Source organism: Diabrotica virgifera, chromosome 3, assembly GCF_917563875.1.
Source record: "Diabrotica virgifera virgifera chromosome 3, PGI_DIABVI_V3a".
Taxonomy (NCBI): Eukaryota; Metazoa; Arthropoda; class Insecta; order Coleoptera; family Chrysomelidae; genus Diabrotica; species Diabrotica virgifera.
This window is the reverse complement of record NC_065445.1, coordinates 275,657,395-275,682,814: the sequence shown is the minus strand read 5'-3', so window position 1 is coordinate 275,682,814 and position 25,420 is coordinate 275,657,395. Positions and strand designations below refer to the sequence as shown.

Below are 25,420 nucleotides of genomic sequence, written 5' to 3'. Positions count from 1 at the left end.
TTTTTGTGCTCTCGTTGATAACAAATTAGAATAGATGATGAGTTTGAGATAAACACCTTGTATTTCAACCATAGGTGTTCAAGTACGTTTTAACCTTGTCCATAATCCCCGACAAATGTAATGCCAAGAGAGAGACGGATATAGCACAAAACCTTGAATGTTTCCGCTTGTCCCTCTAGTACCAAGGTCAACAAGTCTGGTCAATTATTGTTTGGGGTACGTTACTATGACCATAACGCCCCATTTCCGTTGGCATAGTGCTCGTTAGATCATTATATTTTATAAAATAGTACATATTAAAAGTACTTACCAAACTTGGTGGACAAACTGTATACGAAGGATGATCCCTTGCTCGCTGTAGCATGGGTTCCACTTTATCCCTGGTGAAATCACAGGTGTCGATGTGGGCTCTGACGACAGTTTCGAGCAATCTTTGTTCATCTTCTAATTCAGCAGCGATAGCTTTTTCTAAAGAGCGTGAGTTTGAACTTTGTTGCATAGCAGCCAAAATTCTGGCCTTTTCCCTCTTCGGCACACGACCGAATCTAACAGCTGTAACAAAAGAAAAAAACCGTAAGTAAATGCAGTCAAAATATTTAAATGTAAGGGTAGATATGTTAATGTATATACATATAGCTTAAGCGTCCAGGTGCCCTTCGGGTTGCGCGTGCCATCTGCTCTACATCTGTTTTAATCCGTTAAAAAAGTACCAGCGACAGGAGAAAGTGTTTGCGATGTTCGATAATATCGTATAAAGTTGGAAAACGACGCAGGGAGAAATTTTGCCTGCTTTCACAAAGATTCTAGGTCACCGAGAAAGTAATTCGATAAATTCGATTGTCAAAAAATTGATCGAGATGTGCAAAAAAGTACCAAAACATATTTTCAGTACCGACACGAATTTTTAACAATATGTAGGTATTATACGTGATGTAAAAAAATAAACAGAAAGTCCTATGTTTTTAATAAACGATTATGTCGATATTGTTATATTTAAAAAAAATATAAGGATATTTCGTATATGGTAAAAAAATGACAAAGTTTGTTTTTTTGTTTGTATTTTTCCTTTTGTGGCGTTTTCAGGTCTAATAATACAAGAACATTGATCCACTAATGAAGAAAATGTTAAGTTCATTACAAGTACGTACATATTTTTCCTTCTTTGGCGCTTTTAGGTCCAATAATACAAGGACATTGATTCACTAATGAAAATGATAAGTTTGTTGCAAATATTTTTCCCTTTTTGGCGATTTCAAGTCCGATAATATAAAAAAATTGGTTCACTAATAATATTCCAACACGCAAGGCATCTTAAATAAAATGGAATAAGTCACAAAAACTATTTTTTTTTTTGACGATTAGTCGAAAGATAAAGATGTTATAGAGGATGCACGAATGTTATATCCTTCAAAAGCAGATAAAATCAGAGGAATATTATTAGTTCTATGTCTTGAAATGATAGTTATTTGGAAAATGGGCTCGATTAGTCCAGTAGTATCTTTTTTTAATATCCTAACTGTATCAGAATAAAAAAAAAATTAAATGGCCATTCTGAAGCTTGGTAACAACTAAATCATTACTGCTGAATAGTATTAAACAGTATTATACGTTGAAATAATGTAGTTGTAGAAAGTAATTTAGAAAAAAAAAGAGAATAAAAATTTCAGCAAACGCGATGAGATTGCAAATTTGTTTTTCGTCGTCTAAGTAGCTGGCTTGGTGCAAGAAGTCATTTCTTTAACCAAAAAACGTATGTCTACATAGGCAGTTCCGGCACAAATTTTAAGAGATGGGTCTTTCTTGATTTATGAAAATTCGATTTTGAAGGGTTTTTTATGGGGCGTAGACAATCTGTCAATCAACCAGTCATAACATATTAGCACCATAATTGTTATAACTAGCTCAGGGGTGTTGAGAAAATATAGTGTTACTTAGTAAAGTCAGATCAACTTATGGAAACCGTCCTTTTTTGAAGGCACTAAGTAAAAAATGTCAAAATGCGAAAAAAAGTGACTTCAAAAAGTGAAAAAAAAGTACTAATCCACAGATCAAGTTGTGCTAGTTTTAAAATGAATTAAAGAGAATATTTGCATAGGAAATGAAACTGCTGAAGTGTTCACTAATCAGTATGACCAATATGGAGATGGACAATTTTGAAGTTACTGTAGATCTGTTTTTCGTTGTCAAAATATGGTTTTGCTAATTTTAAACATAACCAAAGAAGCTAATCCATTTTTAATGTATTCATTGATGATATTTGGGGAAGAAATTGAACTGTTGAAGTATTCACTAATTATCACACGAATAAAACACTTTTTTAGCAAAAAACACCTACGTGCGTTATGATAGTTGACGACACCATTGAGTATTCCCTTAAGGATGGGCAATTCTTCACCCATCGTGAACTTTTTACACTTTAACTGATCACTTTCACCAAAAAACACATGTGGCGCACGTCGCGGTAGACGTAAAATCGGGCTGCGGGCGCGAGCTGGCATTCCCGAGATGGTAGCGAGTATAGTGGCGCGAATAACATTTCCAGTCGAAGCCAGAGCACCCACGGATTCCCCTCTAACGGCGCGGCCCCCCACCAGCCGGCTGCCGTGCCTTCCCCTCCATCACCCTTGAACTTGAGAGTTGCGTCGCTCGCTGCTCGGATATATCGACGGTGCGCGTTTAGATATGAAAACGGGCGCCGGGTGGGGAGGGAGAGGAGAACGACAAGGACGCTCGGTGCCCCCGTCACCCACCTAGAGGGCATTCCGGGGCCGACGCGGCACAGAGGCGAAATCAGGGGTAAGCCCCAGTGCGAAAATGTTTTACTCCATATTTTTGATTGTGATCTATGGAATTTCTCTATTAGTATTTATATTACTGTTGATATAAAAAATCCTTTGTTTTTATTATTTTTTTGGTTTTTGTTAAGATTTTTTTCCTGCTGAGATTAACAAGAGGCTAAACTCCGAATTTGATTGTGACCTATGGAATTTCTTTATTAGTATTTATATCCATAATACTATTGATATAACAAAATCCTGTATTTTTTTTATTAATATTTTTATCCTTGCGGTTCTTCTTTTCCTGCTGAGATTCAGAAAAGTCTCATTTGATTGTGATCTATGCAATTTCTTTATTAGTATTTGTATTAATACAAAAATTTCCTTTGATTTTATTGATTCTTTCGTTTTCATTAATAGTTTTATACTTGTGGCTCTTCTTTTCCTGCTGAGAAATCCCCCGATTCGTGGGATTTTTCCTGAACGTTTAAAAGGCTTTTCTAGTCGAAGATTGCAACAATATATCTTGGAATTCCGTAAGTCTAAAGCTTCAAAGTTCAAAGCAATGTAAGCCCTTTCAAAGACAGTTTTTGGCGCTTTTTCATAAATTTTAGCACTTTTTACACTACCACTTCGATCATTTGCTTGAATCACTTACTAAAATGAGCAATGTGAACCCTTTCAAAGCCATTTTTAGCACATTTCGTTCTTTTTAGATCTTAGCACCTTTATGCCCCGCGTTCCAACATTTGGTTGACGCCCTTTGGTTTTTATTAATATTTTTATCCTTGTGTCTCTTATTTTCCTGCTCAGATCCAGACAAGACTCTAACGGGTAATGGTGCAAAGCTAGGATTCGTGGGATTTTTCCTGAACAGTCGAAGATGACAACAATAAATCTTGGAATTCCGCAAGTCGTTCAAAGCAATGTAAGCCCTTTCAAAGACTTGGCGCTATTTAGTAAATTTTAGCACTTTTTATACTACCTGCTCGATCATTTGCTTAAAACACTTACTAGAGTGAGGAATGTGAGCCCTTTCAAAGCCCATTTTTAAAGCTTTTTGTTCTTTTTAGATCTTAGCACCTTTATACTCCGCGTTCCAACATTTGGTTGAAGCTCTTTGGTTTTTTTTAATATTTTTATCCTCGTGGCTCGACTTTTCCTGCTGAGATTCAGACAAGATTCGAACGGATAACGGTGCAAAGCTTTGATTCGTGGGATTTTTCCTGAACGTTTGAAAGGCAAGACTATTTTTTGGAATTCTTTGAGTCTAAAGGTTCAAAACAATGTCAGCTATTCCAAAGCTAGTTTTTGGCGCTTTTCCATGAATTTTAGCACGAGTTTGAACATTTGCTTGAAGCATTTACTAGAGTGAGCAATGGTGCGAAGATCAACCGTAGAATTTGGAATTGCTTCAGTCTCTCAAGACTATGTGAGCACTTTCAAAGATAGTTTTTCGCGCTTTTCGTTCATAAACCTTAGCACTTTTATACAACGCGTTCCAACATTTTGTTGAAGTAGTAATTACATCCTTTAAAATTTTCGGAGTCTAAAGGCTTAAAAGAATATTAACTGATTCCTAACAATTCTTTAGCAGTTTTTTAAATAAATTTTAAATGTTTTAAATAGTTTTTCAATTCTGATCTAAACTTCGTCCATTTAAAACACCCAAAGGATGAATTCAATACCTTATAGGCATATAATTACTGTCTAGATTCTAGATCTTACTCGACAGCATTGCTATTTTGTTTTTTGATGATGGACTATTTTTAGATTGAAAAATACACAGCCTTTTACGGGTCTGTCACTCTTGAACAGAAGTATAAAGCAGCCCAATAATATGAGCTCTTCTAATCTGTTTTCGTGGGGAATTACTCTGTCTTTTCTTTGTTTTCATGTGCAATGTCCATTCTTTTCTATTTTTGTTTTCCAGTTTAATATCTTCATTCAGCTGATATCTTCTCTGATCTAGTCTTTCCATCTGCACTTTGGTCTCCCTGTAGGTATTGTATTTGTAAGTTTCCATTTTAATATTCTTTATAAATTTACCTTCTTCTTCTTTTTCCTAATTTTTCCGTCTTTTTAAATTATCCAAAAAGGAGAATCCACTTCTGCCCAAGTCTAAAGATTGGCACCACCCCAAAACAATAAAAAACGACGAGTTTTTTTAAACCTAACCTCGGTATTTTTAGCAATGTGTATAAACAAGTCGTAGATTTGCATAATTAAGCTACGGCAAAAAAACATAAACTTAACAAAAACATTATCATTGTATTGTTGACGATTCAAAATATGACCTTAGAGTTTTGTTTTGAAGCAAAAACGCTATTAGAGGTTCGTATTAATAATTTAAATATTACGAAAAATAATTGTTTACCTTTGAACTCGGAGGAAGATTGTATACGGAAAATATTTTGAACAAGTCTGATCAATATTTATTTAATGATGTTTTTGAAAAGTTAGAAGGGTATTAAATTTAACAAGAAAACAAAAAGGTACTAAAAATAACCCAAAAAGATACAAATAAACAGTAAAAAACGAAAAATTGGAAATTCAATATAACTAGATGAAGATAACACGCATTTTCACTTGTTTTTTGTCACATATTGATGCCAATAAGAAATACGATTGAAATCAAGTGTCCACAAGAAGAAAAGATACTACTAGAAAGAAAAAACAGTTGACTAGTCGATATAAAACAATATTGAAAAATAAATCATGTACATTTTTGTCATCAGTTTGGTCATTATGAAGCGAAGTTGATATAATTATACTCTATAAACATTAAAAAGAATCTCGTATCCCATAAACCTTCAGTTCTGGCATTTCATACACATTAAAAAACAATTTGAAGAAGGATAAACAATAATAAAAGAAAGGCATACATGTTTATACTTTCTTATCACAAAAATGCGTTCCTTAGTCATTATCGCACTCCAAGTCCAAAGTCTTTGACTGAGGTGAATGAAACAATGAAAAAATTCACAGGAAAGAGGAAGCAAATCGTAGCAAAAGGAATTTTTGAAGCTTAAATCTTTTATCTCTTCTATTTAGAACCTTCACATGCCTTTGTAAATATTGGTTTAAAATATATTTAGTAATTATTAGTAATCAACATTCAACTTAGAAGTACATTTTAAAAATCCCTCCTTTTCCTACATCTTTGTCGATCCGGCAACGTTGCTGGGCGCTGCGATCTTTATTCCTCAAAATGTGCGATTCTACTGACGTGGTACAGGTTTCGGCCGCCAGAAGGCAGCACCTCTCGACTATCTGGAGCACGGCGCGGTGTTGTATTCTCGAGTGCTATCGCTATGGACTTTACAACGTGTGATTCCAATGAGTCACATCTGTTTGGAATCGCGCGCTCAAGAGGTGATTCCCGACTTGTAAGTTATGGCTTGATTTGAATAATGCTAATTTTTATAAGAAAATGATTTAAGGAAAGCAAATTAATTTCTAATTAAGTGTTAATAAGAATTATAAGTGCGGTTGGTAGAGGGACTCGAAAATGTAATGGAAAACATTAGGATCTTTATATTTAGAAAAATACTGAGACAAAACAGAGTGGTGAATGACAATGATCTCTGAAGAGATCTTCGAACTTTAGGGAATATAGTAGCAACAAGATATCGTCAAATGTATCAAAATAAGAAATCTGAAGTGGGTAGGACAAAAAATGTAATGCTTTATATACCTACTAAGGATTTCAACAGTTTTCACTGTATTCCTTCTCAACCACTCATTCTCTCCATTTCTATCTGTTTTGTCAGTCCCCTTCCTGCAGATTTTTTCTTTCCATTGCTTCGTCCACTTCATCTCTGAAAGATCTTCGGGGTCTGCCTCTCTTCCTTTTTCCTATCGAGCTCCACTGTGTTATTCTATTTATCCAACGATTTTGGTCTGCTCTTCTGACATGTCCTTCTTATTAGGAATTCCGTCTCTGTTGCTCTTATTTTATTTTTAGTTTTCTTATTTATTGTCCAATTTTCACATCCATAAGTGAGGATACTTCTTATCACGGTATTATATATTCTTGCTTTTGTTTTTATGCTGATGTTCTTAATCTCACAGCACCGGGTTCAATTTTCGTATGCAGTCTGTTGTTTATCCTAGTCCAGCGGTTAGCAACCTGCGGCTCGCGAGCCGCAGGTTGCTAACCTTGGATGTGAGGCTGCGGCTCTTTAGTTCCACACGCAAATATTATTTATTTTACCAAAATAAATAAATACCAAAATATCGCGATAAAATCAGTGCAACACGAATTACTTTAGCACAGTTACAAAAAAAAATTAAAGATGAATTTGCTGGCAGATTTGAATAATTCAAAACCAACAAAACCACTCTAGCATTCATAGTAAATCCTCTCAACACAAATAGTAACGAAATCCACGTTGGGCCATTTGGAATAATTGAAACTGGATCTTTAGAAATGCAATTGATCGATTAAAAAAGTAAAGCTTTGTGGAGTGGAAAATTTACAGAATTGAAAAGCAAGTTGGAAGAGTTGGAGGACCAGAAATGTATGTACGTAACACAACAAAAGTGGACAGCTTTGAAAGAAATGCCTCGAATTGAGGGACTTATAGTCGACGCATGTAATAGTCTTCCAGAGTGCTAGTGCTACAGTGAGGTAAAGAAGTTGGCATTTGGAGTGCTAACTATCTTCGGATCGACATATTCTTGCGAGAAAGCGTTCTCTTGCATCAATATAATTAAAAGTAAACTAAAAATCCAACTAACAAATAAAAATTTAGAGTCGTGTTTGAAACTTAAAACAACAAGTTATGAACCAGATTTATCCAAACTTTCTAAAACCATGCAAAGCCAACGCTCCAATTGAGATTATTTGCTCAATTGTTTGTCATTGATGTACAAGTTAGTGTTGTGAGTGAATATTTGTTTTAATTTTTTACTTCAATAAATGAAATGTAAGAAAATATATACATATATGTGAAAAACACTACACCTAGACATAATATTATGAATAAATAGATTAATTTTTTTTATCAAAGAACTTTATTTGTTGACAAAAAAATTGTGGCTCTTTAAAAACTTTGAAATTTTGTAAATTGTAATTTTTGGCTCTTCCGACTCAAAAGATTGCCGACTCCTGCCCTAGTCTATTTTTTATATCTTATCCTGTTGTTCATTTGTTTAATATTATGAAACCTAAATACTTGTACTTGTCTGTTCCTTTGATTTGTTTACCTTCGCCTATTTCAAGTTGTTTTATTTCTGTAGTCTCTGTTAGAAATATTACTAACAACATGTGAATGGTCAAAGGGAAATAACGATGAGAGTTGCCTTAAAAACATGACAGAAGATTGTATGCAAGAGGAGAAAACGATGAATATGTAACATTGTTTTTCATTTTACCGAAAATGCTTCCAGATAGACATTCATCGTTCTTCCCCCTGACCCTTCATTTGTTATTAGAAACTTTACAAACAGTTCTGTGGTGAAATCATTTCTGAACGCTTTTTGCCTCTCTATTATATTCAATGTTAACGAGGCTGATAACCTCTTCCCCCGCACTTATAAATCTAACAACAACTTTTACCACGATTTTTAGACTTAACATTAGGTGAAAGTAAGCGTGTAAGTTCAATGAAAGCTTATAACAGTTGCATGTCTTGTTTTCTAACTTCCTAACCGGGTGAAAGTCGACTATGTCGTAACAGAACTGAAATCACTTTGTTTTTTTCTTCTCTCCGTCCGTCCATCGCTTAGAATGCTTTTTTTCTCGTGGCTAATCTCTTGCGAGGCATTGAACTTTTGTCATACTTTCTAAGTTAGTAAAATTCATTCGTCTTTCACCCGAGGTGGTTGTTGCTTCATATAAGATCGAAGTGGAGGGAAATTAGCGAATTAGAATATGATAGATTGTCAGAATTAACCTTACTAGAATATTTTCTACCATATTTACTAGAATAAATACATAACTTACAATAATTGACTTACAATAAACAGCATTTCACACAAAAATGCACAAGGAAAGTGACCAAAAAATAAAAAAAGAACCCAACTGTTTCTTGAACAACACACTTATTTGATGATATAAACATAAAGAAGGAAATATAGCAATTAAAAAAGCATCACCGAAGGAATATAAAACCATTCGCTCCATAATAAGGTATAAAAGTGAGACTTGGACAATGAACCAGCGTGAAACAACAAAATTGTTAGTCTTGCAACGAAAGATCCTCAGAACAATATTTGCGCCTTGTAGAAGACATAACCAGGAGGCAAAAACAAGGTGGAAGGTTGAAATCGGCGAACAAACAGAGCTAGAGGAACTGTATAACGGAAAAAGCATCAGTCCCTTCATAAAGACACAAATAATGAGATGGATGGGGCACGTGATGAGAATAGAAAGAGGATGCCAAAGATGATCCTAAAATGGGACCCAATCGCGAAAAGAAGGCCAGATCAAACCAAAAATCCAGACAGAGATTGTTTGATAGCGTACAGGAAGATCTAAGAGAAGTGGGAATTGATTTTTGGGAAGGAAGAGCAAAAAATAGGGGTGAATGGAGGAGAATAGTAACTCAATTTAGTAGACAAGGATCATTATTGATTCACGCTACCAAAGAAGCCGAGCTAAGCATAGATCAATCCAGATGGAACCAAGACATAATTAAGATGTGGCCAAAATAAAAAAAAACATTTTAGATTTTCAGTAGAAAATACGGATTACTTTGTTCAGGTACTATAAAAACACATTTTCTGATCAGTTATATAATTACTGAAAAAACATTTTCCTGCAAACAACAACGCATAAAGTTCTAAATTCTCGTTCAATTAACATTATTTGTCCTTATACACTACAAAAAGACTAAAATGACCTCACTTATTAAGTAATAACGATTTATCAGAAACGAAAGTGAAAACCCTGATGTTGGGGTCTTTGACACTGCCAAAACTAGGGTGAAAAGTTTCAAAATTCGCGACCGATTACACCACAGAGTGCTTTCTAAGAAATCGATAAAGTAGCCCAAATCCGCGAAGAAAAATTTGCACGTCGCTGTAATGGCAATTCTTAAGTGGTTATTGTGTTAGTGCGGTCAAAGTGGGATTGAAGGTGAGACAAATACAGAACAAAGTGAATTTGTTATTAAACTGTTATCGTATTTTTTAAGATAGTTCAGGTAGATAGACATAAACGCTTCTTCTCCCTAAGTATTAATTGCAGAATCTTATTTTTTGACAATTCAGATCGTTTTTTATGTCATAAAGATGCTGATCTATTTTCTTTTGTGAACAAAATATCAACATTTATGTCGTTTTTGGAAATGTTTCAAAGTTGGTGTTCTTGGTTGATTCTTTTAAAGATATCTACATTTGTGACTTTCGTCAGTATTTTTAGAATACGGTGATAGTCACATTTGGAAGGCTTCTAATATGTTTATATCCCTCGTTTTGAGTTTCCAGGTATTTAAATTTGCTCATTCTTTCAATGGACTTAGTATTTAGTGTTATGGTGGAGTTTTCAAGTGCATCCAAGTTTCTGGAGATGATCACTTGGTCTTTTTGGTTTTAATCTCTAATCTCATCCGTTTACTGTATTCTCCGATTACAGTGACAAGTCGTTGAAGATTGACTATGTTGTCACAAATTAAAACACCATCATCAACATATTGCATGTTGTTGATCAATACTAAATTCACTTTGATTCCCATCTCTGCATCTTCCAAAGACTCTTGAAATATGGCTTCCGAATAGAAATGTTAAATAAAAAGGGGGAAAGCACACATCCCTGACTAACACCCCTTCTTGAAATCCAATCAAATATGTAATGTAAATTTACTTGAATTGAAATATCTGAAAGTGAACACGGTTCTTCTTTTTCTTCTAATTTCCCCGTACTATGTGTCGATTTTGGCATGATCGTTGCGTAAACCAACGGTTGAATGAAGTAAAAGTGTTGTATACTCGACTCGCGAGTCGACCACTTCTATGTGGAACAATGATCTGTTCGCTCGGGTTCAAGCGAAGTTGATGGCCTCAACACGGTTTAGCGCCGCCACTTGCTCGCTTGCAATAAAATAGTTGTGCAACAAGGAGAGAGAACATGCTGTTGCGATACACCTTTACATCGAACCTGGGCTGGGTGGTTCTTTCGAACCGACGATTTTTTAATAAAGATAAAGAGGTCAGTGTTCAATAAACTCAATAAACTGTTTGTACGACTTGGTGCTTACTATCGATATTGTTAGTTTGTAAACAATTATTTTACAAAACACAACATTTTTTTCTTGTTTACATGTTGGAGAGAAATAGTTTGAACAGAAAATCGCAAATTACACAAAAAAAGTGTTAAAACGTAGTCTACTCTGGTACTATGTACCTATGTCAAATGTTTCTAGAACCAGAAAAATTAGTACCAAATTTATAGTTACTCTACAACTCTACATACTTTAAGACGGAACTTCTTGGTTACTATCGCTATAAAAAGCTTTATATAACTGCCTCGTCTCTTTATAAATAGTACAGCATGAATTCATAGTCCATCGACCAATAGTAGATTGTGTATTTCAATGAGGATATTTGGCCGATCTTTTGTGTAGATCTTATACTTGTTTTAGTTAGATTTCTATTAAAACCTAACATCCATAAAAATTACCACAGTATTTATAGCAAATAATGCTACATACTGCTCTGTCCCATTGTCCATATGTCCCAGACATGTGCTGTTTCCAGCGAAACCAACTGTGGAAGGTTTTTCTTACAATTGTGAAAGAAATAACAGTGAAAAGTTTCTTTTTGAAGCTGTAAAAGAGTATTTTTGTATATCGAAAGAAGATAACAGGGTATATTTTTCTAACAGGCTTCACTAAATTCTGCAGCAATGTGTTAAAAGAACTACTATGGCAACATCATCATTAATCTCATTATAAGCAGTTTTTTTTGTCCTGGCATCCATAACAGAGTTAGTTATGCTTTGCCAATTTCTTGACGGTTCCCAGTGCAGCATGAGGTTGTGAATTGAGTCCTTTTGATCGACCAATAATATTTTTAGATAATTTTCCTGATTTTTTTCGCACCCATTGTTTTTTTTTTTGGAAACCTTTTCCTTCGCTGTTTTGGGTACCTATATGCAATGGTACATTTAATAGAAATAAAAATCAATTACCTTTAAAATGGTCTACTATAGAAGGTTCTAGGAGTAATTTTTAGCAAGATAATATAGTTCTTCAAAGTAGTCTACTCTTAACGATTTTTGAAAAAAAAAATAGGGAAACGGCCCAAAAAAGGTTGACTTTTGAAAAATCATATCTCGGATACTATGAATTCGCAAGACTTCTATCAAACGTTATTTTTAACAGAAAGGATAGAAGTTTTTGCAATGGAGCAATGCGTATACCTATACCCCCGTGGAAAAAGTTATGGATCAAAAAGAAAAATCTATTTTTTCGTGATTTTGCTTCGTGTTTTTGAATATATTTTTGTCAAAATCAGTTATTTTTGAATTTAGAGAGTGACAATAAGACATTTAAATTTTGAACAACTTTTCTATAGATGTATATCTACGAAAAATGCATAGAATTCGAGTTAAAAATAAACTGACAATGGAGTAATTCCCCCCTTTTTCAAAATAAACGCACTCCTTTAAATGGTAGCACACCGCTGGTTTTTTCATATTTAGGTGTCCATTGACCATATGAAATCATAAAATTCCTTTAACGTTGTAGTTCCTTTCTAAAGTACAAAATCAATAGACTATAAAGACCAAACAATGCAACAGAAACATTTCCAAAAAGTTAAGAAAACTATGGATACATACTTCCTTTTATAGTTAAGAGATTCTTTTAAGATGCCTTGTATATTTCAGAAAGTGTAACAAAAAAAAAGAAACATAGTCTACTCAAGAGAACTAAATTTTTTTCATAGGCCTAGTGTTTCTTAAATAAAATCAAAATTTTTTACCTACACAAATTTTTTTTTATAATTTTTGTTTTATATTAAATTTATTATACTTTTTATTATCAGTGATTATTATATACATAATGTTGAATGTAAAACTGAATAAATTCAAAAGAAAACGAAAACAACTCTCCACTAACAACCAATTATTCAAATCAACTCTTTTATCGCGCCTTCCGAAGAACCGTTACAACCTAATTAGGCTAAACCTATGGAAAATCCTCACGAGCATTACTGAAAAGTCTCGGGGAAGGAATGACCTAGTATCGCGAAGAGGTCATTCACCTAGAGCACGTTGAACCTTCGAATACGCGCAGATGTGGAATTTTGTGCACAGGTCGTTCACCCCTGGACCTGGATGACCTATATTTACACAATCTAACAGGGATTACCGCTTCCAGATTGCTAGAATTGCATTTGGACTACATTTCCACACATCAAAAGAGTTTTTCCGTGATATAACATACAGTTATGTTGGGAAAATTGTTAGGAAAAAGTGTTTTGGAACCTACCTCAACAACAAACTATTCAGAAACACTATTTTTATCCAAAAAACTACTACATAAAATAAATTTTTTGACACTTTTTTATGAATTTTTTATGAAATTTTGTACTATCACTATCAATTTTTTAATACAAATACAATTTGGAAGGGAAAAAATCTTGATACAAACTAATACAGAAAGAGTACAATTTACAATCCTCTAATTTACAAATTATAAGCAAATGATTTTGTTTGTTCTGTACTGCTTTTGACAACTTTTGTTCTCTTTTTTGGAAAAAACATAAAATATAGTTTCTTTGTTGATATCTACAGTAAATTTGTTCTGAATAGTTTTTTGTTGGTGATTTTTAGTAATAAAGAAGTTAAAAGTACTCACCATCTCTGCTCATTCCAACAGCGATACATTTCTTAAGCCTGCAGTACTGGCAGCGGTTCCTGTTGATCCTCAGGATGGAGCACTGCTGGTTCTTGGTGCAGGGCCTGTACTGAATCTTCTGCTGGATGCTGCGTCTAAAGAAACCCTGCGAAGAACACTCATTTTGTAGACAATCGTCACCACTATCGCATCCCGAACTACTATCATCACTACGAGTAGTAACAGACCCCTGTGGCACTAAGGACTCCGTACAGTTTAGCACAGCCATCATAATTAATTTAATTGATTTAGATAAGTTAATTGCACATAACAGACGTGTGATCGATTTTTTAAGAGACTGTCTTAAAATCTCGTGTGTGTCGACCAAACTGCGAGAAATTCGAGAGAACACTGAGCGGAGCGAGCAACAAACGATCGCAGTTCGCCATCTGACCTACTTCCAGGTCTTTAACCTGCTAAAGCTAAAGCTCGCGAGGCCAGTTCAAGCCGTGAAAGTGAGAGTGGCGGTCTCTTTTCCACCCGCTGCAAACCAGCGAGCTAGAGAGAGACGGAGCGAGTTTCGCCATTCGTGTATTGCCCCAACTATTCTATATGGCGAATATTTTTCGCAAAAAATTATTACAAATGGTTATCAATCATATCAACCTGATTATTTACATCTATTACTAAGTTATTCGGTACAAAAATTAAGAAATTTTAAGGAAAATCCCGGGGTTATGGGCTGATCAGGCTCGGTCGTTGACCTGGTAGAGAAACTAGTGCAATTTATATAATTGTGCATTGGAATAAAAACGTAAGTAGCATACAGTTTATCGCGTTTATGGTTAAAAGTAAAACAAAAATTGATAATACAGCAAACAAACCGATAGAATCTGGGTCAATATTTGGTAGATAGTTACTCTATTGGGGTCAGCACAATTAATGCTCCAAGTAGTGCAGTGACTGACATCGATTTAGGTTATCGTATTATTTTGCGAATTGACAATATTATATTCAGAACGAGGAGGTCGACGAACTCTCACAACAAATAAGAGTATAGTTGTAAATATAGATGACCGAGAAGGGAGATAGATGGGCCAGTTGTAGAAAAACAATGGAGTGGAGGGGGGGACAGTGTACGTGATGCACGGCACCGCGAAAAAACTGTAATTTTGGAAGGAGGGGAGGTGTGGGAGGTTTTGTGTTGAGTCATAGACGAACTGGGTTGATTGCTAAGGAATTTTGTTTACTTGATTATACGGGAACTAATTTTTATAGAAAAAAATTTCATTTGAGTTTGGTGATGTTCAGAGCTCCCGTTTTTCGTGCAAAAACCTATCTTGAAGCAAAAACTGGCCAAAAATAATAAATTTACAGTTTTAGACACAATAAGCCTGGATAATTTTTCCTCTCTTTCCCAATTAAAAACAAACGCAAACATATCGAAAAATGGAGAATATTCCTCGCGCCACCTATTTCCTTCTTCTTCTTCGTGTTCCTCATACTTTAAAGACATTTCTGATCAACGTTTTACTCTGTCTGCAGCAGCTCTGAACAGTTATATTGTTGTTTTTCCACTCCAGTGCTTTAAAATTTTCAACCACGACATTCTTCATCTGCCCGGTCCTCTTTTTATTTCCACTTTACGTTTTGTAAGCAATCACATCAACTTATATTTTTTTCATTTCTTAACATGTGACCAAAGTAGCTCATTTTTTTCTTTCATAGTGTTGAATATTTCTTTTTCTATTTTCTTCTTTCTTAATGTTTTCGTGTCTATTACATGTTGTGTCCATGACATTTTTTCAACATTCCTCGATGACACCACATCTCAAAGCTGGTAAGTATTTTTTCAGTTGCGTCCGTAATTGTCCACGCTTCAACTCAATATAAAAGGGTAGAGAATACTTAGCATCTCCATACTCTAGTTTTAATTTCTATTTTCAGGTTTCCATTGCATAATACTGTTTTCGCTTGGATACTTTCTCTAAAGCTTTTCCTCTAACATAGATTGTTTCGTCTTCAAACTTTACTGTCAATCATGAGTTTTTTTGTATTCTGAGACGAAAAAGCAAGAAAGCAAGAAAAGCAAAAGAGAAAACAGATTAAAGAAAAACAACTGCAACAGAAGCAAACAAAGGAAATGGAAAAGATGGAAAAGGATAAAGAATTGGAACAATGACGAAAAGAGAAAAAAGAGAAGGATGAAAAGAAACTAAATGAAAACAAGAAAGGGAAAAAACGGAAACAAAAAGAGGAGAAAGAAGAACAAAAGCGTAAATTACGTGAACAAGAAAATTGAAAAACTACCGAAGATCGAAAAAAAAAATAAAGAAAAGTTGAAGGAAGAATAAAAGAAATAGAAGGCAGCTGCATGATTTGTCAACTTTTTTATAGCAAAAAAGACTGATGATGCACAAGATGAAAAAAGCACTAGAAGAAAAAACACCACAAACTTCTAATGTTTACAATCTTCAGGCATGAAATTAACTTTGCTTAGAAAGATTTTTAAGCAATGAACAAAAAAGAAAAACTGGTCAGTTGGTGTTGTATCTAGATTCCCAAGATTCAGAAGCTTCATATTTAAAAGATCTGTCTTCGGAAAAGGCTATACGTTGTTAGCAACATATTTTTTTATCATATATTTTCTTCAGATATTCGACTTCCCTGATATTAAACGATAGAAAAAATCAAAGAAAACCAGCACCGTTATCAGCTCCTCAACCAATTTCTAAAAACAGTTACTTTATTACTAATACCAGTCGGATTTTTCTCTTGGAGCATTGTTCTCGAACAGGCCTACCACTACCACTCCACTCGAAGAGTCTTTCACCTTTTTCGCGCCGCCACGCATAACAGCCCAAAGAGAATATTCTCGAATTTACTGTGACTGTGACGTTTGTTCACTATCGCTGTTGCGTCATCGGGGACTACCCGGTCACTTGCAACATGTGTCAACGATCGGAGTAGTCACAGAAATGTACAGGGTGGCCCAAAACTGATTTAATAAATTCTATGAAAAGTAGTAAAATTTTGCTCGCTTCGTATGTTTTTTTCTACAATCGTTTTAGTTATGTAGATCTATAGATATTGTCAGCGGAACCCAAAAATGAACGTCCTTTGATTGCTGTTGGATTTTTTACTAAATTCGTGTGACTTTGGATAGTGCTTTTAAAAGCAAAAATAAAAATGTTGGGAATAAATCTTTATTACCTTTATTTGTAGTTTTCCAGTGGTTTCTTATTAATGTAAAATATGCAAATTTTACTTTTACAATTATCCTATAGCCATCGACTTTTGTACTTCAGTTTGCTGCAGCATTTTTTACATTTATTTGACAAACAGTTTTAACAGCTGTCACTGTAGAATGCTAGAAGTTGTCAACTGTACACACATCATAATTATGTCCTGACAATCAGATCTTCAGAGAATCAGTAAATAAAAACATACTGAGAAAACCTACACCGTAAGGTTTTGGAGTGAGATTTTTGTGAAAAGGCTTCATGTATTAAAAATGCTTGTTCCTAACTATTTAGATAGATGACGGAGGAAATTTTAGTTTTAATGGAAGAAAGACGGTAACATAAAAACAAAGGATGTGACAAACTGGATACTCAAAAAAATACAAAATTAAGCAAACGAAAGAAGAATGGTTAAAAGAATGCACAGAAATAGAAAAATGCCAGAAAAGGTAAAAAGGACAGTAGAAAACTACGAGAAACAAAAAATTAAAAATATATTAGAAGAGCAAGAACATAATAGGTACATCAATCTAAAATGAAAACAAAAATAAATCTTTTCTTTTTATTTTTATCAACATCAAAAAGAAAACAATTTTCTGCAATAAAGACCTAAGTTGAGAAATGAGAGTAAAAGCTCGAGAGTGATCTCGATACTACAATATGAACTTAAAAGCTGGATATTGAAGCAAGAACACATAAATAAGCTACAATTGTTTGAAATGTGGTATTACAGAAGGATGCTTAGAAGAGCATGGGCACAGAAGAAAACAAACACGAAAGTATTTTGCGAGAAATGGACAAAAGATACAAAATAATAAATCCTATAAAACTAAATAACTTATAATCTGAGACACGTAAGAAGAGAATACCAATATGAAATGCTAATATTGATAATACAGGGAAAGATAAAAGAAGGAAGGAGTGTCATGGTTGAAAAATTTAAAGGACTGGTTTAGCTACAGTTCAATAGAACTTTTCAGGGCAGCAGTAGAGTAAAGATAGTGATGATGACATCTAACCTCCAACTGGGAGGCAGCACTTATAGAAGAAGAAAGGCGAATTGTTTAGGAAATAATTATAGTAGTTAATGTATGAATCAAAAGTCAAAACAATTTAAAAAAATGATGTCTAGGTTTCCCATAGTCCAAGGAAGAGAATATTCTTCTTGTTATTTATTGTTCATAAGCTATGCCAAATCTATGCTAATACGAAAATAAACAAACTTAGCAGGAGTAACATTTAAATGGAAAAAACAAAATACTAACGATTTCCTCGTTTTTCAAATTTTAATAAAATAATTAAAAAAGATTTTAAATCGATCAAATGTTGTTAAAAAATCAACACAATCAAAGACGTATTGTAGATATATTTATTATTTAAAATGACTACAAATAAATTCTCTTGGGACATCCTGTAGACTGGCAATCGTTGCCTTTAACCGGAAAAAGAACTGTTATGGATTTGAACAATTGGACGTTACAGGAATAAGTAATTGTTCAATTGAAAAATATTAGCTGTTACTTCCTGGTAAATAAACATATGCAAGGGGTCATTCACAGCAAAGAGTTATGTCAATACAACCATTTCTTTTAGAGATGACGAATCACGATATCGAATGTGCGTGGAATCCTTGATTATTTTTGCAAAGTTTAGTACGAAAATAGTAAGGAGTGGCACGAGCTGATGCCAAAACAAGAGAATCTGTTGAAAAAATTACTTTCAAAATCGAAATAATAATTACCCAACACGAAACATCTGGAAAGAGTAGCATAAGACAGAAGAACAAATAATACACTATATAGGAGACAATTAAAGGAAATACGCATGACACATGTAAAGGAAGTCAGACACATAGAAAAATATAAGTAAAGAATTGGGACAGTTCAGAAATCTGTAGTTTGGATCTGGTTGTGATAGGGAATAAAGAACAAAATAATTGGAAGAAACTTCTACACATGCGTTTTGATGTGACTAAGAAACTTAGATACCTACTTAATGTGCTTAGTTCTTCAAATTCGTAACAAACATGGTGATCAATAGAAAATTTGTGCTTATAGCTAAACAGAAAAAAATTGTTGAGTGGGAGAGAGAACATATGCAGTTTGAATTTTATGATGATTACTATGGAAGTTACTAAGTGGAAAGAAACGAGTGGTGTGTTGTGTGACAGAAAAATTCCAATGAAGCTAAAGGGAAAATTCTATAAAACAGCCATAAGACCGGCTATGATGCACGGAACTGAATGTTGGGCAGTGAAAAAGAAAGAGGAACAACGAATGCATGTGGCGGAAATGAGAACGCTTAGATGGATGAGTGGAGTGACAAAGAAGGATAAAATTAGAAATGAGTATATTAGGGGAAGTCTAGGTGTGGCACCAATTGATGCCAAAATGAGAGAGCATAGGTTAAGATGGTTTGGTCATGTTCAACGTCGAGACGTTAATCACCTAATACGAAGAATAGCTCTGAAGTGCAGATTCCTGGAAGGAGTAGGAGAGGAAGACCAAAGAAGACCTGGGGGGGGAGACGATAAGGCAGGACATGTTGGTAAAGGGATTAACATTGATATGACCCAAGATAGAATTGTGTGGAGGAATGCAATTAGGGAAGCCGACCCCGCATAGGGATAAGGCAAAAAAAATGATGATGATATTGTGGTACAAGGAAAAATAGGAATTTTTACCAAGTATAAAAAAATAGTATCTTTATAAAGTACCAAACTTTTTAACTACATATGAAGATAGTCAAGAAACCAAAAAGTTCTAAAATTAAAATACTTACGAATAAATGCGATATTGAGTGTGCGTGCGTAGAATCCGTAGAATACATTGCAAAGATTAATACGAAGCGAATAGTAAATGGAGCTTAATAGTAAATAGAGGAGAGGCAATTGGAAGAGACCTAGATACATTCAGGAATGGATGAAAATGGTTGACGAAGAAAAATAAGAAAAAGACGAAAAGTACTAAGATAGATAAATGTGCAGAATACACAACAAAAAACTTATGTACTTCACATTATACAAACAGTACCAAGGAGAAGTGTTTTCGTTATCTCTTGTAGAAAATCGTCGTAGATACATACCTATTATATACTAACCAATAAAATAAAACATACAAAGAATTGCGTCAAAGACATTTATTTGCCCATTTTGATAATATCAAACGGTACCCAGACCGAGTCAATGTTTCGTTTAAAATCTTCCTTATTGTTTTAACTGTATTAGTAATACAAATACATTCAAAACAATAAAATAGCTACCCACGCTTGCGTTACGGGTGACGATTCGAGACCGTAGTAACTTTAATAGTAAATACTACAACGACTTAAAACTGTATTTTAGCAGTACCTGATATTTGTTGGTCGTGTATGAAGACAGACGTCAATGGTAATGATCCTAATTCAATTATTATGGGCGAGTACAAAGAAACATAGACCTGTGTAAAGTTAGATTTAATTGGAACAGTCTAATTATATCAAAAGTACTTATAGGTACTATCTAAAGTTGCATTTCCTCTTTTATTATGATTTTTTCAAGTTGTTTAAAGGTTTTTACGAGCTTTTGCGAGTTTTGAAAAAACATGGTTTGGTTTGGATAGCTTAAGTGTTTTGTTCAATTTTTTAATGTCCTAGTAGAGGACTCATTTACTTCAAATTATATATGACGTTATGAGATGCAAAGTGGCCCAAGCCCAGAATGCAAAAATGAGAAAAATGGTTTTCAAATTTTACTTACACTGTTAATGTTAGATGTTATATTGTATTTTTTGCAGAACAAAATACAATAATTCTGATATATCTTGTCAGGAGTTAATTATAATATGGAAAATTTTCAAATTTTTTACAAAAAGAGATAACTTTGTAATAAACGCGTTTTAATATAACATATAAACAAAAACCTTGATTTGATCTTTAAAGTTTATAAAATGGGGAATATCTCCAAAAAAAAACCCTAAAAAAATAAGTTTTTCGAGTTTTTGAAGGTGGCGTACCTTTCAGAAAAATAAAAAAAATGAAAACTGAACTATGCGTGGGAATTTTTTGAAATATTTAAATTGATTGCAAAGAAATGAATAAAAAATAAACAAAAAATTTAATTTTTGTGATATTTTTGAATCACATAGAACGCAAAGAAATGAAAAAAAAATTAATTCTGGGGGTGAGTATTTTTCCTTTGCGATGAGGGTACTTTGTGAATGTCAGCTGTCATTCTATCTGTTCATTGGAAAAAATTAGAGATATTTATTGTCTTTTCAGTAGGTATCAACATTCTTAGTTCCAACTATTTTCCATTTCATTCGTGTTTTTTACTCTTTGTAAAACTTTTCTGCATTATAACATATTACCTAAAGTTAAACTCAATCTTGGCGTTGTTCACCAACATTGCTTTTTAAAGTGCATACAAATATGAGGTCCCGCTTTTTTTGTTAAATTCTAGTTTTTTTACATATGTGGTGGCCTTTTCGTTATAAAAAACTAACTTTTTTTATGTTTTCTGAGTATTTTCCTGCCATGTATTAAATCTTTTATCCCAGCCAGTGGCGGATCCAGGGGAGGGCGATCCCCCCCCTCTCAAACCAAGTAATATATAAAGATTATAAAAATTTTCATTTATTTTTTATAGAAATTTAGCCGATTGGCCTCCCCTCTTGACGATGCTGGATCCGTCACTGATCCCAGCAACATCATCTGTACAGTTGAATTGTATGTTTTTTATCCGATCTTCTTCTTCAGGTGCCATCTCCGCTAGTGAGGTTGGCAATCATCATAGCTATTTTAATTTTTGAGGCAGTAGCTCTAAATATTTGTTTTGAGCTGCATCTAAACCATTCTCGCAGGTTCTTCAGCCATGAAATTCGTCTTCTTCCGATGCTTCTTCTGCCATCTATCTTTCCTTGCATTATGAGTCGCAGGATGCCATACTTCTCGCCCCGCATCACATGCCCGAGATACTGTAGTTTTCTTTCTTTAATTGTAAGTTTAACTTCCTTCTCTTTACCTATTCTTCTTAGTACTTCGTTGTTCGTAACTCTATCTACCCAGGAAACCCTCATAATTCTTCTATAGGTCCACATTTCAAAGCCGTTAAGTCGTCTCATTGTCTCTACATTTAAAGTCCATGATTCCACTCCATAGTATAGTACACTGTATACGTAACATTTTGTTAAGCGTACTTTAAGAGCTAATGTTAAATCTTTGCTACATAGGACCTTTTTCATTTTCATAAAATTAGAATGTGCTTTTTCGATTCTGACTTTGATTTCTGCAGCGTAGTCATTATTTTCTGTTATAAGTGTTCCTAGGTAAGTGTACTCTTTTACTCTTTCGATCTGCTGATGTATAATAAAATATATTCGACATTTAGGAAACGTTTCCCATTAAGGGAATGTGCTATACTCATGTTGAACTGACCAATAATCCTCCCATAATTGTGTAGGTAATTATAATTCAAAAAGACGTCTGATCTAGGGGCCGAAACATCCAAATATGTAAAGGATTCGCAACTTCTCAATTGTAGTTTGACATTGCGAAAACTTTTCTGTATATTTTTGGCAATAAATTTTCTCTTTATTGTGAAATTTTCGTAGCAGGGCGGCAAAGGTCGTTAGCAAAAAAGAGGTCACCACAGATCGGGCTTTTGTTTTTTACCAAAGCAAGAGTCAGCAGTCTATAATCCTAATAGTACACAAGAGAACAGCACGAGATTCGAGCGAATGTTGGGTTGGGGTCAACGATCGTCGATGTAGGTTGACGTACTCTGCTAAGAGACCATTCGCATTGCATCACACCGATAACGGGGACGGTGCCGGCGCATGCTCATGCTGCGCAGCGCAGAGTTCATTGGCCCGGACCGCCGCGCGCGGAGCAATCCCGCATATTATAATACACAAACGTTCGTTATTTGGGCCAACTCGACCTGGTTACTTTTTATTTTATCCATTCGAGAAATTGGTAATAGATTCTAGATACCCGCGCATTTTGTTGTTATAGACCGGGGAATATGAAACAAAATATCGATTTTTCAATAAAAACTTCATTATAAGACTTACCAGGGAAAGAAGCAAAAAGAAGAAGCTGTTCGGGACTGTGACAAATCCGGGTATCTGATTTTTTTCTTAGTTATTACAATCTTATATACAGAAAACATATGCAATTTCTTCTTCAGGCATCTTTTTTAATTATTAACAATTTATTGTAAAAAATGCATTTTTTCTAAACCCTAAATGTAAAAAAAATTTAATAAAAGAAGCTTTCAAATGAGAGTTGCTAAAAGTTGTAAAATTAATTTGATGCTTCGAAAACTGCAAACTAAACCAAAATCGTTAATTGTTTATAAATATTGTAAAAATCAACCCAGATATTTAATATCGCGCCCTAAGTTGGCTATTATGGTCCCTAATAAACGCCCAAAATTTCAGATCCATCCATCAATAATTAGTTTAAAAGTTATTCTATTCGATTATTCCAGATCTTTTTTTTTTGCAATTCCATTAGTAAAAAAATAAAGATATATGGTTATCCTAAGTAAAATAAATGAAAGTTAAAATATCAATATGTATCAAAAACAGGTTAAAAAAGTCATTTATATACTCTATGTCATATTATGTATAAGTTTTTAGTTTGTGAAAACTGTCATTATAGATAGCAGTGCGTGAAGGATTTAAAGTGTGCGTGAAGTAACAATGTATTTTAAATGGGATTTACTTTTTCGCACTGTTTGTAACTTTCGAGTTGTCATGGTGACAATCCTTAACTTTCGCGTTGTCATGGTGATGACAATATGAGCAATGAATTACAACAAAAGTTTTGACAGTTTTGTGGTTTGAAAGTAGTTAGAATTTTTAAATGTCAAAGTTCTAAAAATTGTAGAATAGAAATGAATTCCAACGACGAAGAGTTACAGCTTTTTCTATTTGTTTATCGTAGATAGAATATTGTATGAAACTGTTCGTGAAGTACTTTTTGCGAACTTACGCGATTTATAGCACTCGCTACGTTGTCGCTCGTGCTCTAAAAATCTGTAAAAAACTGTTTCATAAATAACTATTTTATAGAAAAAATCGTTTTGAAAAATTACAGAAATTTTTAACGTATAAACTGAAATGGACTTTTGGAGAAGAGCCATAGGAAGATCTGGAAGAAATAGGATTAACAACGAACACCGAACACATTGGAAAAATAATGGGAATTATCAACTAAATTAACTTTCTGGTTAGGACATACATATAAATATAAATAATCAATATAATAATCAACAACAAATACCAAAAGGAAATACTACAATAACCATGAGGCATAGCCTTATGGTTATTTTAACCACAAGAACAATAAGGCAAGAGAAAACGAGGTAGACCGAAAACAAATTGGAGAGAAGGAATAGATAGAAAGAAGAGAGAAAGAAACAGAAGAGGAAATGTGGAGCGGCGATTAAAAATGGCTGAAAAAAATGTGATAGTACTGAGAAGTACCGTACAAGTTAAATATTTGCGTTTGACAATGTCGAGAAACGCAACAACAGATGAAAATATAAAAAATAGATTGGGACAAACAAGATCTTGTATACGGCAACTCCAGAGTATAATCTGGAATAAAAACGTCAAAGAAAAAAAAATGGTATATCTAAGTACCAAACAATAGTACGAAGTATCCTGACATATGAAGCAGGAATTGGGATCCTAAACAAAAAAAAATGGAGCATTTTAGAAACCGAAATTGAATAGTGTAAAGTAGAAGCGTAGAAGATGCAGTGACCTGACCAGAAAAGGCAGAATGTCAAAGAAATAAGGAGAAGTATAAAAGTGGAACAAAAGAGATAAGTAGAAGAATAAAAGTGGAAAAAGATGCCCTGCAGTGCATAGATGAAAGAAAACTAAATTGATACGGCTAAGTATGTAGAGAAGAAAATACATCGATAAACAAGGTTGCAGAATGGAGTGTAAGAGGAACAAGGAGAGGACGACCGAGAAGATCATGAAAAAATGAAGTTGACAAAGCCATGTCAAAGGATTGGAAAACGGAGACTAGGAAGATCGTGAAAAATGGAAGTCCTGGCTGACGGAAGGAGACAGCACTAGCAGCTGTACACAACCCTTTATATATATATATATATATATAAACCCTTGGAGCAATTTTTTACAGTAAAATCCAATCAGAATATAATATAATGTAAAAACAACGAAAATTGTATAAAATTCGTTGACCGGACTATAGCAGTAGATCGAGATATACACTGCGTGGTCTTTGTTGTAGTTATTTGACCTCTATTTCGCTATTACTCTACCAAGAAATCCAAGTCGGGATAATTCGACTGTAAAATACTATTCAAGCAACGAACGGTCTTGTTTTATTGAAAGTTTGTTGATATTTTTTATGCCAAATGGGTCACCGAATCGCGAAATACACACACATAAAAACCGAGCCGATAAGAATTATGTTGGGATAGGTTTGGGCCTACGACACGTTCTGACAATTCGCGAATATGTTAATTTGGAAAAACAGGAAATAACGCTAAATAACTTAATATAACTGACCTTTTGTTGAATGTGGAAAAATTGTCAACAATTCGTCGGTTTGATAATAACAATTACTCTGTGTATGTTGTAGTTGTTTGGAG

At 34.0% G+C, this 25,420-nt stretch overlaps 1 protein-coding gene across 7 annotated transcripts in view; it reads right to left on the bottom strand.

Moving 5' to 3' along the window:
* LOC114326211 (ecdysone-inducible protein E75) overlaps positions 1-25,420 on the bottom strand; it is a 442,877-nt gene that overhangs the window by 4,603 nt on the left and 412,854 nt on the right. For 6 of the 7 annotated variants that reach the window (XM_028274495.2, XM_028274502.2, XM_028274496.2 and 3 more), the window contains exons 3-4: positions 13,586-13,730; positions 311-552 (exon numbers count right to left, since the gene is read on the bottom strand). In XM_028274495.2, coding sequence (XP_028130296.1) covers positions 311-552; positions 13,586-13,730 — 387 coding nt within the window. Of the gene's footprint in view, positions 1-310; positions 553-2,335; positions 2,632-13,585; positions 13,731-25,420 lie in introns of those variants that run through there. The other variant, XM_028274503.2, reaches the window with a different exon arrangement.